This window comes from Plutella xylostella, chromosome 19 (genome assembly GCF_932276165.1).
Source record: "Plutella xylostella chromosome 19, ilPluXylo3.1, whole genome shotgun sequence".
Taxonomy (NCBI): Eukaryota; Metazoa; Arthropoda; class Insecta; order Lepidoptera; family Plutellidae; genus Plutella; species Plutella xylostella.
In genome coordinates this window covers 1,830,676-1,849,980 of record NC_063999.1, presented here as the reverse complement: position 1 = coordinate 1,849,980, position 19,305 = coordinate 1,830,676, and the positions used below count along the sequence as shown (strand labels likewise).

At 41.1% G+C, this 19,305-nt stretch overlaps 2 protein-coding genes across 2 annotated transcripts in view; one reads left to right on the top strand and one right to left on the bottom strand.

Moving 5' to 3' along the window:
- The first annotated feature begins 856 nt into the window (after positions 1 to 856).
- On the top strand, positions 857 to 11,056 carry LOC105391737 (augmin complex subunit dgt3). Its single transcript, XM_048627902.1, has 11 exons — positions 857 to 1,127; positions 1,562 to 1,774; positions 2,148 to 2,337; positions 2,677 to 2,858; positions 3,280 to 3,390; positions 4,005 to 4,160; positions 6,103 to 6,272; positions 7,783 to 7,934; positions 8,440 to 8,660; positions 9,237 to 9,399; positions 10,851 to 11,056. The coding sequence occupies exons 1-11, from the start codon at positions 946 to 948 to the stop codon at positions 10,953 to 10,955; spliced, it is 1,845 nt and encodes a 614-aa protein (XP_048483859.1). The 5' UTR covers positions 857 to 945; the 3' UTR covers positions 10,956 to 11,056.
- A 245-nt stretch (positions 11,057 to 11,301) lies between these two features.
- LOC105380255 (A disintegrin and metalloproteinase with thrombospondin motifs 16) overlaps positions 11,302 to 19,305 on the bottom strand; it is an 81,242-nt gene continuing 73,238 nt past the window's right edge. The window contains exon 18 of the mRNA XM_048627901.1: positions 11,302 to 11,832. Within this exon, the coding sequence (XP_048483858.1) occupies positions 11,666 to 11,832 (167 nt within the window). The 3' untranslated portion in view covers positions 11,302 to 11,665. The remainder of the gene's footprint in view (positions 11,833 to 19,305) is intronic.

Sequence of the window (19,305 nt, the reverse complement as noted above, 5' to 3'; positions counted from 1 at the left end):
CATGTTTTTGTTATTGTTCTAAGTGTCAAAAACACTCTTCCATGCACTGCAGCGACCGTGACCGTGAACCCTGCTCGGCCAAGAGCGAGGATGTGCCAAAAGCCAAAACAGAGGGTCTTGAATTGGCTAATGGACCAATTTGACCAATACCCGGCTGTTTATGTCATACGTGAATTGCATGATTTAGTGAGGAATGCTTGCGTGAATGACGCAGTTGGACCAGGAAACGGCTTTTTGATTCTCTACTGTAAAGTTTGTTTTTTTTTATGGGTTAGGGTGGATGCGACGAGGTTCATTCCGCATCGGATTGGTTAGTATGGAGATGCGACGGTGGTAGCACATCTCCATGCAGGATCCTCCGACCAGGCCGGATGGTGTGGCCTGGATGACAGGCAGCTACCTAACGTTTACCGTTGGGAATTTCTATTTATCGCAGACCGCAGTGTAGCTGAGAATCTTCGATACCGCGATGTAGGATTTCATATTGGTAATTTGCTTAGTTTTTATTCATGTTCTGTGTATTATGTTCCGAACGCCATCTGTTGTTAGTCATCAGAAGTTGTGGCTAGGAGTCCGCCACTTAAGTAGGTACCTTCACGATACTGGTGAATCTCATAGAAACAAAAATACCTAACTGAGACAAAAAAAATATACCTAAGAAATGTGTAAGAAATGACCTAAAAAAAACATTCAAAGGCTGATTATTACCTCAGAATAATAACAACCTATACTTTTATTACCTACGCAACAGGGTTGACAAATGTCATTTTATGTTCACAGAGTAGCTTCGCCTTTGTTTGTCATTTGTGTGTGACGTTTGTATTTGTTTTTGTTTTCGATTTTAAAAGTTTCTGGCGGTTACAATTTATGTTTCACCTCTGTATTTGTTGAAAAATATTCAATAAAAGAATATTAAACCACGATTGTTAGCTATTGAAAAGCAAAATGAACATGTTTAGTGAAACAAGTGATGAGGAATTTATCCCTTTCTTGAGTAGTTTAGGAGTGGAAACCTACAAGAAATCCTTCGAATGGATGCTGAACGACCCTGATTACGCCGGTGTCTTGGGGTGGCTTTACAAGAACCTGGACCAAAGCAACGCCCTGACTGCTCGGGAAGAATACCGGTGAGTTCTAATTTAAGCGTCCACCTTTCGGTATCATATGCGGACCAAACGGATGTTTATAAATGTGTAGAGAAACAACGTCGGCAATGCCGATGTTGTAGACACAATTGTGTGAATTCAACTTTAAAGACAACTAAATGCGATGCGTCTGTTGCGTACGATGCGGAATTACCTTACCTTTAGTCTCCTTCATCAGTATCATCATAGCAGCAAATACCGGTCCACTCATAGACATAGGTCACTCCATATTATTATAAGCATCCATCACTGGTCTCATCCTCCTCTAGCCATTATTGAATAACTGAATTATGAACCACTCACATCTCAACAAGTCTTCAAAGGATACAAAGGGTTAGTTAGTTATAGTTAGCATTAAATTTAGTATCACTGCACTCATAAATACAGGAATTAAACATGTATTTCTTTTATTCTAGATATGCAGAAATCCAAAAGAAAGGCATACTGCAGTCTCCGCAAGAACTGGATGAATCCATTGCTTCAATCCTGCAGCAGTATGAAGGGTTACCGCTGCCCGGAGACGCAGAAGCCATGGAAGATATCCAACTGGAGACAGAGATGCTCGAGGAGAGACTTCGGTTCCTGGAGAGGCAAGAGGAAATTGTCACGGGGCTTGTTCAACAGAATGAGTAAGTTATTTATTGTTTACCCGTTGAACTGCTGAGAAATTCAGGCTTCTGGATTGTTAATAGTAACTGACATAAGCAGAATCCAAGTTTCCCAAGTGACCCAAGAAAAACTATTAAAAGAATATCTGCCCTGCCAGGGATCTAACGTGGCACCTTTGGTACAGCTTTAATCTAGATTTAATGTTAAATCTCGATTTAGTGTCAAATTTTATATGGATTGACGTTTCTTAAATCAAGATTAGACACTAAATCTAGATTTAAATGTTTGTGCAAGTGGCCCTAAGTGTCACATGTGCCATCTGGGAGTCATTCATATATTGAAGTTGAGTTGCAAATGAAATAATTATTAACTGGACATGTTTTTAAATTTCAGAAAAACCAAAGAGCAACTAACATGTGAAGTGACAAAACTGAACGCAATGAAGACCCAATGCAAGCAGGATGAGGCAAACTTGTCTGAAGAATGCCTCTTGCTCGCTCAAGAGATTGAAGATATCACTGAGAGTGCCATTGATGCCGTGGCCGATGCTTTGAGCCTGTATTCTAATAGTCAAACTGATGAGGTAGGTTGATTTTTAGGTACATGCATGGAAAATAATTTTATTGATTAAATAATTTTATAATATCTTCTTAGCAGGTGACAAATACTTAGGGCCTTACAAGTTTACATATTATAGCTTAGGGTTTGTCACCAGTAAAATATCACTACCATACCTATAGTGAATGTATACAAAACTGAATAAATTCGGCTAGACAGCATAATCAAGATCTACAATCTAGGTCCATAGTCTAGTTCTAGGTCTATAATCCATGTACTACTACTAGGTCAGTACATGTAACACTCTTAAACAAAGTAATTACGAAACATTTTTTATAACAAACAACACTATCCCAATCCGCAGGACACAGCCAAGCGTTTCTTCGCACTCGGTCCGTTCGACCAGTACCGCCAGTCGCAGGCGCTGTTCCGATCGCACTTCGACCTGTACTGTGCCAAGCGGTTCACGAGCCGGCAGGATGAGCAGAGTGCGGTTGACAATGAGCTGAGGAACGCTCTTGTTGATGCTAAGGCTTTGGAGGAAAGGTATGTGGTATTGTGTTATCCGTAGGGATGTTAGTGCTTGTGTCTGGCTTACTTGAGTGGAACCTCTAAACTCCCTTCCATGCTGGTCCATTGAGTAGTGTGCAGGTTTCCTCAAGATGTTTTCTTTCAGTATAGGAGTGATATATAATATTTGTGGTAAATGACACAGATTTGACCGAATTGAATCTGTATCTCTGTCGTCAGAAGCAACCTCCAAAAAGCAACTGAGCTACCATGAGTATGTTATAAATAAAATTACAGAATACTTAACCAACTTTGTATGTGTCTTTAGCTGTTTGACGGTCGTATTTCTTCTTCTTCACAATCTCACTCTTTCAATAAATGTTTTTCTTGGATGGTACAATACAAACAACAAAGCATAATGAACGCATATAATAATTATGTGTGTTGTAACTGCCAGGCTAGCGCACGCCATGACGTCGTACATCGCCGCGCAGGCCGACCTCAGCGGGGAGCAGGCCACGCTCGCGCTCACCTGCAACTATGAGGCTGTTCATCCTTCGCAGTATGCGTGAGTCACCTAGTTTTATTTTTATATAATACATACAGATAAAGTAAATAGAGGATGAGGAATGAAATCATTGTTATTCCCGTTATTTTTATACTACTTACAATACATAAAGAAACAAAACAGGGTGGAAAATCATTGACGTTCCCATTGTTGGATCAGTGTAACTGAAGACATTCATATTATGAATGCAATAGACAATAAATGGCCTTGTAAATATAAGGTGTGGTATAGTAAATAGGCTGACCGGCTTAACACTACCTATTGGTGGGGTCGCATGGTTTTTACACATTTGCCACCTTTGCCTAACCCCGTATCCCCATAAGGACCTAATCATTGTCTTCTACTCGTTGGTCAAGATACCTACATCATGATTTTACCTGTAGTTGGTACAATCATAGACTAATATAAGTCTATGGTACCATAGACTAATATTAGTGTAATATCAATGTAGTTAATTTTTTTTTACTTACTCCCATTCTCCGCTGGTTAGCAAAGGGCTGAAGTGAAGAGCCTCTCTTTACGATCTTAAACCAGCTCAGAGACATTCGCACCTGCACACTCCTTAATCAGAAGTCCGCGACGTTTGTCTAATAATGATATTCTTATGTTACCAGGCTAGTAGCAATGGAAGCTAAGAGCACAGTGGAGCTGCTGGAGCAAGAGGAGTCTATCCTGGAGCAGCAGATCCAGGCGGCGGTCCAGCAGTTCGTGGAGCGACGCACGAGACACGCCGTGGATGTGGCCGTTAGATCAGCGTTGGCTGTTAGAGAGTGAGTATTGACTTTATTACATTAGAATGTAATTTAATAGAATAGAATAGAATAATAAATAATAATAATGAATATGTGCGGACATCTCAGACACGGCCATCCGACCCCAAACTAGACAGAGCCTGTAATATGGGTATTATTGGACAGCTAATATATATTTACTCAAATACATAGATTAGACATATTGAATATACCTAAATATCAACGCCCAAGACCCAAGTACAACTATCTATCTTTTAAACAAATATGTATCCGCCCCAACCGAAATGGAACCCGGGACCTTCGGCATAGCAGTCAGGGTCCACTACACCATTCGACCGTCGAGTAGTTTAGTAAACACAGTGGAGCTGCTGGAGCAAGAGGAGTCTATCCTGGAGCAGCAGATCCAGGCGGCGGTCCAGCAGTTCGTGGAGCGACGCGCGAGACACACCGTGGATGTGGCTGTTAGATCAGCGTTGGCTGTTAGAGAGTGAGTTAGAATGATATTGATATATATGATATATGTGTTTCCAAACTAGGCAGAGCCTGAGCCTCTAGTACGGGTTTCGCAATTTATGAAAATGCTAGAGGCGCCACTTAGGGGCACTTGCAAAAACATATTAAATGTAGATTTAGGCCAAGATAAATAGACGAAACTAAGACGGAGTCTTAGCTTAAGCACATGCTAAGAACACGAATTCACTAAAATAGACACTACTTGAGCACAGACTATGCCAGTAAGTTCGCACTCTGACTTAACCGAGTTCGAGTTCACATTTGTCAAGACTTGGCCCTTGCTTAGCATACCCAAGTTGTCACATCTGCCACACTCTCAGGAAATTATTATTCTATGCTCTCAGGCTATCCACAGACCACATTTATACCAAATTTGCTAAAAAACTACGGAATGAAACTATGACCACAGATAAATAAATATACATTTGACTGCATTTGACGCAGATTTGACATAACAGATTCTATATATGCCAGTGACTTAGCCGAGCAAACGCTAAGTAGTGTCTATTTTAGAGACTCATTGCAACTCGACTTAGTTCAGGTGAAGTCGCACTTGGCTAAGCATTTGTTTGAGCAATTGCTAAGCAACGACTATTTAGATAAATAGTCGTTGCTTAGCAATTACTCCTCCAGATGGGCCTACGTGTTAAATCTCGATTTAGTGTCAAATTTAATATGGACTGACGTTTCTTAAATTGAGATTTGACACTAAATCTAGATTTAATATGTTTCTGCAAGTGGCCCTTAGTATGCGAGAAAACGTAAACTTTCATAGTTTTCCATTAACTATCAAACCTGTACTAGACACACTGTAATATGGGTATCGGACAGCTGATATATATTCACAATACATAGATAGATACATATCAAATATCAACACCCAAGTACAAATATCTGCCCCAGCCGGGAATCGAACCCGGGACCTTCGGCATAGCAGTCATTCGACCGTCGAGTAGTTTAGTTAAGCGCAGTGGAGCTGCTGCAGCAAGAGCAGTGTATTCTGGAGCAGCAGGTGCGGGCCGCGGGGCAGCAGTGCGTGGAGCGACGCGCGAGACACGCCGTGGACGCGGCTGTGAGGGCCCCGCCCGCTGTTAGAGAGTGAGTGTATATTTTGCTCGCTTCGCCATTAAAATGTGTTCCCGTAGATTATCGGTTAGATATGACCAGCCCACTGCCACTTAGGCCGTGTCCCCAGTAGGTAAAGTGTTAGCGGTGTATCGATTTAGTACGCTTTTTCATATATTAATATTTGAAATGGAGTGTCCACAGTCTGCTAGTTTAGTACGCAGTTAGCGTTACGCGCGTTCTATGACGACTATCTCAGTATCACGTTGCTAACAGTTTGCCTACTGGGGACACGACCTTAAGCTTACTAACTCGGTGAGCTATGTCGGTGACTTTATCCTTTACGTAACCCATAAATATCGAAATCATTTCCACTCCACAGACAGATCCTCTCAGACCTAACCTTCCTGCACCGTGTGACGTCACCGGCGCGCGCTCTGGACGGCGGCGTGTGCGCGCTGGCGCGGCTCTCGCTGCGGGCGGCGGGGGGGGCGACGCAGTGCTCCGCGCGGCTGCGGGGGTGGCGCGGGGCAAGGGCCGCCGCCAGCAGGGGTAGACTAGTAAGTAGCTTTATGACAGCTGTCAAATAGCGAGAAATGAAAGAGGTCTACTAACATTAATGCCGAATGCCGATACCAAATGGCGCCAATTTTTATGAAAGAAACATATTTATTTAACGCACTAATACAGAATATGATACAAAATATACAAAGCTTGCTGTCTAGAGCGTCAAAAAGGCACAAGCTAAGCATGTGCTGTGGAAATAAGACCGCAGCGCTGATTTACAGCTGGCTCTTATAAGGGAACCTCATATACGAACACGAGGTCGGTATATAACATATAGGTACATATCAATGTAACTATGATGGGTAGTGTGTATGTGTGACGTCACCGGCTCTCGCTGCGGGCGACGGGGGGGGCGGCGCAGTCCTCCGCGCGGCTGCGGGGGGGCGCGGGGCGCGGGCCCACGCCAGTAGGGGTAGACTGGTAACTATATACATACAGCGAGCATAATAGCCACCCATAATGGTGACCCCCCACGCTTTTAAAGGAAGAAACTATCTATTTGACACATTGCTAACAAGAAAATGACACAAAACAAAAAAATCACGGCTGTTTTGTTTTGTGCTGTCTAGAGCGTCTAAAAGGCGCAAACACAGTATGTGCTGTGCTAAATGAGGCTACAGCGCTGCTTTTCAGCTGGTACTTATAAAGTTACCTCAGAAACGAACCCGAGGTAGGTATAATAATACATACCTATCAATTTAAATATGACGGGTTGTTCAGAGGTATAGTCGTTTGCAATAGAATCCAACAATCATGTAAACAAATATGGCGGACTGACATTGATAGCGTATTGTTTATGCCCATAGTGATGTCATAGTGTTCTAATTAGATTAAATATATAAGCCATAGACTATAAAACAAAACTGATTATATATAAAAAAGTGTTTATTAAAACAAATTTAAATCTTCGTCTTCTTCATCATCACTATCAGAAGTGTCGCAGGTGACCGTAATTATAAATGGAACCACTGTGTCATCGCTTGCCGTGTCTAAAATGCCGTCGAGCTTTTTCATTTCTTCCTCTTCCTTTTTTCGTTTTGGTTAATTATATTAAGCTCTTGAAAATTATTTTTTATTGTATTCAAATAATATTAAATTAAAATAATTTATTAAATTAAAATTAAAATATAACTTCAGATTACGAACAACACTAACTTTTCAATGACTTATAGAGTTCGATAAGTAAAAAACTAAGATGACAGCTTGTCAAATACTTCGAAATTTTTACGTTGCAAATGTTTTAACAAATTTAAGTTATAAATACAAGTTAAATCGTGTTGAAGATAATGTGAAAACAATGGTGCGTTCGTTGAAATCAGACTATGTTCATAATTGATCGTCAAATGTATGTGATTACGGAGCAATCGTGACAATTTGGTTTGTTTACATGATTGTTGGATTCTATTGCAAACGACTATATAGCTAGAGGTACGAGGTAGGTAAGTATGCATATACATTTCACTATGCTGGGTTGTGTGTATATTACTATGGGTAGTACACCCCCCCCTCCACCGTGTGACGTCACGGGCGCGTGGTCTGGACGGCGGCGTGTGGCTCTCGCTGCGGGCGGCGGGGGGGGCGGCGCAGTGCTCCGCGCGGCACAGGGCGCGGCGCGGGGCAAGGGCCGCCGCCAGCAGGGGGAGACTGGTGATTATACAAACTTAGGTACACGAGCGACACCAAATGGCCCCAAACAAAGAAAAAAAACTTATTTGACACACTGACAACCAAACAAAAAAATAAGAAGAAAAGACACCAGCTCAGAATGTGCTGTAGAGAATGAGGCTAAAGCGGTGGTTTTCAGCTGACCCTTATAAGATGACCTCAGTCACGAACCCGAGGTAGGTATGTGTATAAATTTAAATATGATGGGTCGTGTATTGCTATAAAACAATAAAACCTAGCCGACCTGACGACCTTGCACCGGGTGACGTCGTCTGCGACTGCTAGGTTTGTGCTGTATTTGTTTTCAGAGGAAATTAGTATTATGTGTCCTATATTCCGCCTTCGCATCCTTATATGCATAACTTTCTACTTTATTATAATAAACTAGCCAAAATATAAGCAATAGCCACAATCGTAAAAATATGTGGCTTCAATATATTCTGTACCTACCATGCCATTAACTCAATTTATCCAACTTTAATTTCAGGAAACAATGATGGCAATATGTGAAGAGCAAGAGATCTGCTCGCAAAGACTACAGAGCCAGGACAAGTTGTTGCACGCCATCAGCAGTATACTGGGAGTGAAGCCTACTACAGATGTGGTGGTTTTGGTCAAGCAATACGCAGAGCTGTTGGGAGAGATCGAAGAACTGAAGACAGCTGTTGAGGATAGATTTAGACAGAAGGAAGAGAGATTAGCGGAGATGTAAGTAGCTATTGTTAGGATGTTCATAGATTAATGGATTGATTAGGTACAAAAAATATTTTGTCCCATAAAAAATGCTCTCTCGTAATGTAGATTGTAGTACAAAAGGTGAACGTTTATGTCAAGTCTAATTATGTAAATAACATCCAAGAGTTGGCAAGGGCCTGGAGCTTCTGAACCAAGAATCGGCTTAATGTAGATAAAGGTAGATGCGGAAAAATAATACCTGGAGGAATGCGTGATTCGGCGTTCCAAAGGTTAATGATAATTTTCACCACAGTGTCAACCTCGGGTGAACCCTTTAAATAAGTCCCTCGGGCTATTAGCGCTCTCGTTACGTTCAGTAACCGTACCACGACCGGCAAATTATGAGCTTGTTAGTCCGAGATAAGCAGCATCGCTCGCATGTCAAACATACAAATTACGTCAGATTGTTGATTGCTAATGTTCGATGGTGGTACCCCACCGTTATCAAACCTCGGGGACAAACTCATTTATTGCCCCTTGGGTAATATACACTTTGGTAACTACCTCATTTTCATTCCACAGACAATACATATAGTTCTCATCCCACAGCCAAACCAGCCACCTCCCGCTCCGCTCCTACCTCCTCTCCGGCCCCACGGGCGCCCCCCGCGGCGGCGGCGGCGCGGCGGCGCTGGGCGCGGGGCTCGCGCGCCGCGTCGCCGCCGCCGAGCGAGCCGTCTGCCACGCGGGGACCGAGTTCGCACGAGTTAAGGTGAGTACCTACGCTTAAAGGCGAGCGGCATTTTTCTACCGACTGAGTAAAGCGCGAATTACACAGAAAAGGCATAAGGCGAAGGCGCGGCTAGGCATCTTGCCGCTCCAAAATACAAAATGTACGTAAGCGGCACATTCTTAAGTATGCTCAAGCAGAGCGGTCTAGGCGCGTGGTTTCGTCGCCGCTTACCTACATTTTGTATTGTAACGTTTTGAAGCGGCATTTTGGGTCGCCGCGCGAGCGGAGTAAGTAAGTAAGTAAGATGCTTGCGACACGCCTTCGCCTTATGCGTCAATTCGCGTCTAAAATGTCATGTGACGTCAACTGCACCTACCTCCTCCCCGGCCCCACGGGCGCCCCCCGCGGCGGCGGCGGCGCGGCGGCGCTGGGCGCGGGGCTCGCGCGCCGCGTCGCCGCCGCCGAGCGAGCCGTCTGCCACGCGGGGACCGAGTTCGCACGAGTCAAGGTAAGCTTATAGACGAGCGGCAATCTGCGGTTGACATAGTCAACTTAAAGCTACCAGAGGGCTTATCATGGGCTACATAACAATGCGATACTACACAAACATATGGAAAAAAACAGCGAAATCGTATTCTTGTTCGTTATTATGTAGAAAAGGCATAAGGCGAAGGCGCGGCGTAGGCATCATAGGCAAGCGACACGTTCTTAATTATACTCAAGCAGCGCGGCATAGGCGCATGGTTTCATCGTCGCTTACTTACATTTTGTATTGAAACGTTTTGAAGCGGCAGCGCCGCGCTTTTGCCTTTTCTGTGTAATTCGCGTCTAAAATGTCATGTGACGTCACCTGCACCTACCTCCTCTCCGGCCCCACGGGCGCCCCCCGCGGCGGCGGCGCGGCGGCGCTGGGCGCGGGGCTCGCGCGCCGCGTCGCCGCCGCCGAGCGAGCTGTCTGCCACGCGGGGACCGAGTTCGCACGAGTTAAGGTGAGGTTGCTGTTTCGGCAGCAGTCGTTAAACCTAGTCGGAGGCCGTCAAGCAGCTTGAAAACATCTGACAGTCGGGTTGCCCACATACCCGACAACTCTCTACAAGCTTGTTTGTGTTGGGGTCCACGTAATAATATTGGTAGTACAAAGTGCAAGTTGCCAGCAACAGCTACAACTGTGTCTTGATTGTAGTACTTATCAACTGTATATGTCTGGTGCACCCTCGGCAGTCTGTGACTAACAGTGACAACTAATCCTATTAGTGCCTAATCCTAGACATTAACTCTAGCCGTGGCATTGAAAGAGATTTTTCAATGCCATGGCATCATTTAAAAGCAAAGTTATTTATGTCGTATTTCTGTAACATTGCGGTTGAATGTCTATTAGTAAAAAACCGTTGCCATGCCGCCCCGGTGTGCGTAGGCCATTGCTTTCAGTCCTCAGATAAATATATTTTTTTCCTGAATGAATAACAAATATTATCGTTTCCGCATTTCAGAATGGCGATAAGCAGAACTTGAGGAAGCTGTGGCAGTGGTTCCTGAGCGATCCGTCCAAATTGAGATCTGTTATGAGAGCAACACAGTGCGAGAGTTATTCATGAGTTTATTTAAGGTATTTTTATTATACTATTCTGTTTTGTCGTATAGTTAACGTTGTATAACGTAGGCTATAATGGAAAAAAATGTGTATCTTAATATTATTATAGGTAATTAAATGAAAAAGACAAGCTCTTTAAATGTAATAATAGCTTTATTTTACTGGTACAATTAATTAAATACATTTACAAAAGTTTCCTAAAATAAATACTACGATCGCTTGATCACAAAAAACCTAATTATTTTGATACCATTTCACGCCACACCCTTTACATTCAAGAATAAATTGTAAGTTTGAGCAAATTTGTTTAGTAACAAATTAAGTTTAAAGAAATTAGGTATATGCTCTTTTATACCACAAAATCATTTCATTAGGAATACTTAAAGAATACAGGCAGTGATAAAATTGAGGTAAAAGGTACAAGTTGTTTTGAACACAAAATAATAACACCAGTTTTAGGTTGTACTTTAAAACAATTATAAAATCAAGATAATTAATTTATTACATGCCTACATAACAAATTTATATAAAAAGTTGAGGTAAATAGAGTTTTTGAACATTAACAAAAAGTACAGACAACTTACAAAAAGGCCAGTCTTCGAATGAACGCTTCAAAATTCATTCACTTTAGCACCTCAGTCAATTATTTATTACACTCGACACCATTTCACACTAAAGTTTCTCTAAGTCACTTCAATAAATCACTTGTATTATCTACACGTGTGTGTATTGTGACAAGGTCCCAACTTGCCGGTCCCACCTCGGTTTTGGTATTTTGCCGAACATACTCTCTTCTGGAGCGATGTGTATTGGGTTGTTGAAATCCACTTCGATATGCTCCGGTATGTGTTCGAAGTATGTTATCGGCTCGTTTTTGTTTTCTGTGGAAGAATTTAATATTATATTGATATCGATTCTGAAGGCAGAAATTTTAAATTTAGCGATGTCAAAACCTTAAATTCTTTGTTTAAAATTCGACTCTATGATTGTTTCCGTAAATGTCATTTTATGCAAGCAATTTTTTTAGTTTGACAGCGTTAAAATTAGAATTTCTGCCTTCAGAATCAACATCAGTGATTTATTTGTTATTGTCATTCGATTATTGCAGAGGCTATTGTTTTTTTTTTTTAATCTTTATTTATTAAAGAGACTTAGGGCAAAACACCCAGTAACTGACCATGTGCCAGTAACTGACCACCTTCCTCTTCAACTCCAATAAATAAGAAATATAGCCAAGCAGGGCCATCTAGTGAACATCCAGTCTATTTTGTGGTTCATTGAGAGCATTACTGATACAAAAGATTTAGCCAGTCGCCAACAGATGGATAGTGAGCGATCGAAAAAGTTCAGTTGGCGCGCGAACCGAGTAAATTGCAGTTGTGACTAACCTATTTGTTAAGGTAAGTGAATTATTTGATCGTAAAATTTACCATGAAAAAAATTGAAATCATTGAAAGAAAAAATTATACCATATAGATTTAATTATAAAGATTACGTTTTTGATAAGATTCAGCTTATTATTTCCCGTTTGATTGTTTTTAATGGGGTGGACAGTTACTGGACGACAAAACAGCGATTTTCCAATAACTGACCACCTATGTCGGTTATTGGGATTTTTGGTTGAAGCTGAATTTAGGCAAAATAAGAACGTAATATTAAAGCTCATATGTGCCATTTTCTTGTGTCAAAATATGAGCATTCTATCTTCACTCCTTCCATTTACTGACATAGGTGGTCAGTTATTGGGTAAATTGGTGGTCAGTTACTAGTATTATTATACATGATATATTTTTACAGCTTTCAGCGAGATGAAGAAGCGCCAAGATAGCAAAAAAAGTATAGAAAAGGCAATTCCACTTGTCTGAGACAAACTAGGATTTATTTATTTATTTTATTTACAGAAATAGACACACCAACAGCACATTGGATAAAAAGTTGTTCAGACACAGTATATGTTGCTTATCCTATCCATGCACCAATTATAGGTGTGCAACAGCATTCAAAATGTTATCTTATTGTAGTGTATTGTATATAGAGGGTACATGAATATCGATAAGCGCCATGTCAGTTGATTGCTAATTAAAAGACTGTAACAGCTAACGCGATTGAGTTATCATTTATAAACTCCCAAACACTATATATTGGCGACGAGAACGTTACCTACGTGTGTAAAACATTAAAATAAGTGTAAATAAAATAGTGTGATCGTGATGGCGAACAGTGGATTTGGACAGTATGGCAATAACCTCACTTTTGACCACCGAACTCAAGACTGGAGTATATTCATTAGCCGTTTCAATCAGTATTGTCTGGCGAACGACCTTACGGATGACACCGACAAGGCTGGTAAAAGAAGATGTGCTATACTACTCACAGCCCTGGTGGAAGATACCTACCGTGTCGCGAGGGATCTAGTGTTTCCAGAGTCATTAGATAAAATTGTTTTGCTGACTTTAGTTGATAAACTGAATCAACATTTTCAGTCAAAAAAGTGTTCATTTGCCGAGCGTTACAATTTTTACAAAGCCGAGCAACGACCTGGAGAAGACCTGGCGGAATGGGCGGCGCGAGTTCGGAGTTTAGCGCAGTTTTGCGGGTTCAACACAGAACTGGACACTGCATTACGGGATCGTTTTGTTCTTGGACTGGAGAACGCTAAGGAAAAAGAAAAATTGTTCTCTGAAAGCATGGACACATTAACGTTCAGCAAAGCATTGGAACTGGCGCAAAGCGTAAGATGTGCCCGGTTGGCATTGCAGTCTACGAGCGTCACTAGCGCCGCGGTGGCAGCGGCCGGGAGCGACGTGTTTGCGCTGCGCGCCGCGGCCGCCCCCGGAGGCGCCGGCGGCCCGCGCGCAGCCTCGCCGGCTACGAATCCGATATCGCGAAAGTGTGTTGTGTGCGGGTACAAAAATCATACGAAAAATGAGTGTCGATACGCTGAGTATCCGTGTAAAAAGTGTAATCAAAAAGGACATTTGAGTAGAATGTGTAAATCTAAAATAAAGCGCAACAATTTCTTAGCTCAGGATGCTGACGACATTTTAGACACAACCAGCACTATTAGGACGTGATTTTATAACGGTGTTTAATTTGCATCTCTGCAACCTTAACTGTAATAATTTAAATGACAGTGATAGTATGGAGGTTATATCGCAGTTGAAAAATGAATTTTCGGAAGTATTTACTGACGAATTAGGCCGTTTCAAACCGTATAAGATCCATTTAAAAGTGAATGAAAATGCCAAATTTAACTTTTTTTAGGCCACGCACCGTTCCGTTAGCCTTAAAACCTAAAGTAGAAGAAGAATTACAAAGATTAGTGGACTTAGGTATCTTAGAAAAAGTGGAGCATTCAGAGGTAGCTACCCCGATTGTCCCAGTGTTGCGGCCAGACGGAAAAGTTAGAATATGCGGTGATTATTCGGTAACTCTGAATAAAGAGTTATTTATTGATAATTACCCATTACCGCGTATAGAAGACCTGTTTTCAAAACTACACGGGGGGGAGGAATTTTCGAAATTAGATCTCTCTAGGGCATATCAACAACTCGAATTAGATGATGCATCTAAAAACCTAACTTGCATAAATACTCATAAGGGTTTGTTTCGTTATACGAGATTAGTGTTTGGTCTATCAAGTGCGCCTTGCATTTTTCAACAAATAATGGAAAAATTACTTGTAGATATTGAGGGAACTTGCATATTCTTGGACGATGTGCTTGTAACGGGCCCTAATAGGCAGGTACACATGGAAAGATTATCTAAAGTTTTAAGACGACTTCAAGATGCAGGCTTGCGGGTGAAACCTGAGAAATGCGAATTATTCCAAGAATCCGTAGAATATTTAGGTTTTGTTATTGACAAAAATGGCCTACATAAGTCTGTGAAAAAAGTTGAGGCAATATTGAGTTTAAAAAAACCAACAAAAGTCACTGAATTAAAATCATTTTTGGGTATGCTAAATTATTATAGATCTTTCGTGCCCAACGCATCTAGCATACTTAGCCCACTGAATAATCTATTAAAAAAAGATTGTAAGTGGGACTGGGGAAAGGAACATGATATAGCATTCGATTTGATAAAACAGGAGCTAGCGTCAGAGCGCGTGCTAGCCCACTACAACCCGGAGCTGCCCACGGTGCTGACGGTGGACGCGGGCCCGCGCGGGCTGGGCGCCGTGCTGGCGCAGGTGCAGCCGGGCGGCGAGGAGCGCGCCGTGGCCTACGCCTCGCGCTCCCTCTCGACCAGTGAGTGTAACTACGCTCAAATACAAAAAGAAGCGGCAGCTATTGTATTCGGAATTAAAAAATTCCACCATTATTTGTACGGTAGGTCGACGCCGTTCATTCTAAGGACCGATCATAAGCCGCTATTAGCTATTTTTGGTAGTAAAAAGGGCGTACCTGAAATGGCCGCTAATAGACTACAAAGATATGCGTTATTTCTTTCAGCGTATAACTTTAAGATAGAATACATAAAAAGCGAAGATAACGTAGCGGATTTCTTATCGCGAGCTATAAGGGTAACTCAAAATGAACCGTATCTCGAGCCGGCCAGTAACCAAAATAAAACAATGTATATAAATTTTGTATCGAGTTCTGTAAAACCGGTTTCCGTTAATGATATGAGGCGAGAAACTGAAAAAGATCCCGAGTTGCAGAAAGTGCGGTCATACCTAGATAACGGATGGCCACGAAAAATAGCGGAAGCAGAATTGAAACCTTATTACAATTGTCGTTATGAGTTGTGTTTTGAAGACGGTTGTTTATTAAGGGGGCATAAAGTAGTGATACCTAAAATTTTCCGTGAACAACTGTTAAATGAGCTGCATAATTCACACAGGGGTGTTGTTAAAACTAAAAGCGAGGCGCGAGAACGCATGTGGTGGCCCAATATAGATAAACATATCGAGGAAAAGATAGGTTCATGTAGCATATGTAACACACTGCGGCCCTCGCCGCCGCGCGCGCCGCTGGCCCCGTGGCCGCACCCGGCGCGGCCGTGGCAGCGCCTGCACCTCGATATGTGCGCGGTCGACGGGAAGCAGTTCCTCATAGCGATAGATGCGCACTCTAAGTGGGTCGAATGTTTTTTGTTGTCTCGCACAGACACTACCAATATTTTGCTAAAATTATCGGAAATGTTCAGCAGATTTGGTTTGGTACAAACATTAGTAACGGACAATGCGACCAATTTTTGCTCATCACAGTTCGAAAATTATTGCATTATTAATGGCATAAAACACATCACAATAGCTCCTTATCACCCTGAGTCCAACGGGCAGGCCGAAAATAGTGTTAAAACAGTAAAGAAGGGCATAAAATCTATTTTAGCGGAAAATTTGTCTCAAAATGATTTTAACCACAGGTTAAGTAAATATCTATTTGATTATAGAAATACTACCCACTGTACAACCGGTTTTTCGCCGGCGCAATTGTTAATGGGTCGTCCATTGCGTAATCGATTGGATTTGTTGCGTGGGGATTTCTGCACTGAACAGCCGAGCGCACCTTCAACGGCATCGCGTGCTAATGATAACGTTTTGTTTAAACAGATCTCACAATGTGATCAGCGCGGAGGGAAGAGGAAAGTAGCCTTTAAGAAGGGTGATTGTGTTTTAGTTAAGACTTTTTATAATAATGGGACAAAGTATACTTGGATGAAGGGCATAATAGATAAAAGTATCGGTTCAAGAATGTTTATGGTTCATATTCCCAGTAAGCAACTCGATGTTAAGAAACATGTGGATCAATTATTATTGTACAGAGGGTCTATTACGAAGGGCAACAGTTGTGAAGATATTAGTTACGATAGTGTATCTTTAGAAAAAACGGGTGATCAGCAATTGTTACCGACTAATAACGTAGATGAAGATCTATCTGACAGTTCCTTCACTAGTATAACTTCTCCAGTAGGTTCTCCTACACGGCAGGTGTTGGATGAAGGAGGCCCCAGCATGGCTCCGGTACCAGGCTCGCAAGGAATAGCCTTCGATCATGATGAGACGCATGTTCATACTTCAAGCTCAGATAATGAATGCGAAAATCCTTGCCAACCTGATACTAGACGTTATCCAATTAGAACGACTAGAAATCTAGATGCCAATTATAAACTTTAAAATTCAATATTATTTTAAGTTGTTACATGGTAATAATGTAAGTACACATGTATTTGATTTTAAGTGCCTAGTATGTAGAATTACTTAGTTGTAGATTTAGTTAAGTATAGATCTATTTATGTTGATTTTTTTTAAACTAAGGGTGGAGGGATGTAGTGTATTGTATATAGAGGGTACATGAATATCGATAAGCGCCATGTCAGTTGATTGCTAATTAAAAGACTGTAACAGCTAACGCGATTGAGTTATCATTTATAAACTCCCAAACACTATACTTATAAAATACAATAATTTAAATACTAACATGCAATCATGCATACAATGCTTAAATCTAAACTAAATTAGGTATAGTATTGTACAATGAAATTTATATTGATTTGATTACTTACAGAAAATAATTACAAAATAATACAAAAATTCATTACAAATTAATAACACCAATACAATAATTGACAGAAATTATATAAGTAGGTATATTATAGGTATTATGTCAGAAATTATAATTTGAATTTAGAAATAGTAGGTATTATGTGTATGTAATTGATTAATGATTAATTAGTTCTATTTAGGTTGCAGCAGTTTACGTTTCCAAGAAAGTGGGGAGTCATTATAAATGTCCAAGCTCAATGTCGACTCGAGATCGTTGTAGCACATCTGGAAACGATTGAGTGGCGAAAATTTACCTAGTTGGGTACGGGAAAAAAGTGGAGCAAATGTTTTAATAACCTGACATTTACGGTGATTCAACTTCGGAACTTTAAAGTTGAGTCGAGTTAATAAATCTGGTTCCGTCAATTCACCTCTGAGCAGTTTGTGTAGAAAGTTGAGATCTTGGTACTGTCTTCGTTGTTCAAGGGAACACATTTTAAAATACTTCAATCTGTCCTCGTAGGGAACGCGACTATTAATATCGGAGCTGTTGGTTTTGAACGCTAGAAACCTGGTAAAGGATCTCTGCACCCTCTCTAACCGATCTATGTGCACTTGGTATGTAGGGTTCCAAACCTGGCTACAGTATTCGAGTCGAGACAAAACAAGAGCATTATAAAGTAACTTAAAACTTTCGATTTTTTTAAAACTCTTAGCCATGCGCTTTATAAATCCCAACATTTTGTTACTTGTATTAGCAACGTGCTCAATGTGACTTATGAAGTTCAAGTTGGAGTCAAAAATTACACCCAGGTCTCTTATTGTTCGAACTTCTTCCAAGTTTGTACCATCTAAAGTATAGTTAGAGCAAACGGGACGTTTTTTCCGCGTAAATTTAATATGAAAGCATTTACTAGCATTCAATGTCATGCGATTAATAGTACACCATTTTTTTATATTGTTTAAGTCAATCTGAAGTAGTTGAGAATCAGAATCCGAATTAATTTGCTTATATAATTTCAAGTCATCAGCAAATAAAAGGCATTTGCTATTCTTAATAACTGAAACTATGTCGTTAATAAACATATTAAACAATAATGGTCCGAGGTGGGAGCCTTGCGGTACACCCGATGTCGAAAAATATGACTCTGAGTTAAAACCATCTTTGGCTACACGTTGACTGCGATCTGATAGGTATGATTTAAACCAGCCCCACAACTCACCAGTGATCCCGAATTGGTAGCGCATTTTGTGTAAAAGCAGGTCGTGGTCGACCTTATCGAAGGCACTACTAAAATCCGTGTAGATTGCGTCGATTTGATTACCAGAATCAACAGTATGCGTAAGGTCAGATACATAGGTCAATAAGTTAGTTGTTGTTGACTTTCTAGGCATAAAACCGTGTTGTAGAGGGGAAAGCAACAATCTGACATGACCATGTAACACCGGGTAAACAAGACTCTCGAAAACCTTGGAAAATATTGATAGGAGTGAAACTGGTCTGTAATTTCCCACAATGGAAGTATCACCTTTTTTATAAATAGGTACCACCATAGCTTCCTTCCAGACCTTAGGAAAAGTAGAAGTTTTCATTGACTGATTAAAAATTATTGAAAGGGGTAGAGCTAAACTTTTAGAACATCTTTTAATAAATACAGAAGGAACACCATCGGGGCCCGCTCCCTTACTGGCATCAAGAGAGGCTAGAGCTTTCAAGATGGATTTTTCTGTAAATTTAAATGTATGTATAGTTGAGCAACTAGATTCCGTGACAGAAAGGTCGGCAGATAGTGGAGCTTTAGGTAAGAATGTAGCGGAAAAATGCGTTGCAAAAAGATCACAAATTTCCTTATTGTTATCAGCA

Bases quoted from the DNA above. Each gene is read 5' to 3' on its own strand.
- LOC105391737 (XM_048627902.1), top strand. From the start codon at position 946: ATGAACATGTTTAGTGAAACAAGTGATGAGGAATTTATCCCTTTCTTG. The intron at 1,775-2,147 runs GTAAGTTATTTA...TTTAAATTTCAG, and splicing joins GGGCTTGTTCAACAGAATGA to AAAAACCAAAGAGCAACTAA. The intron at 9,400-10,850 runs GTGAGTACCTAC...TCCGCATTTCAG, and splicing joins CCGAGTTCGCACGAGTTAAG to AATGGCGATAAGCAGAACTT.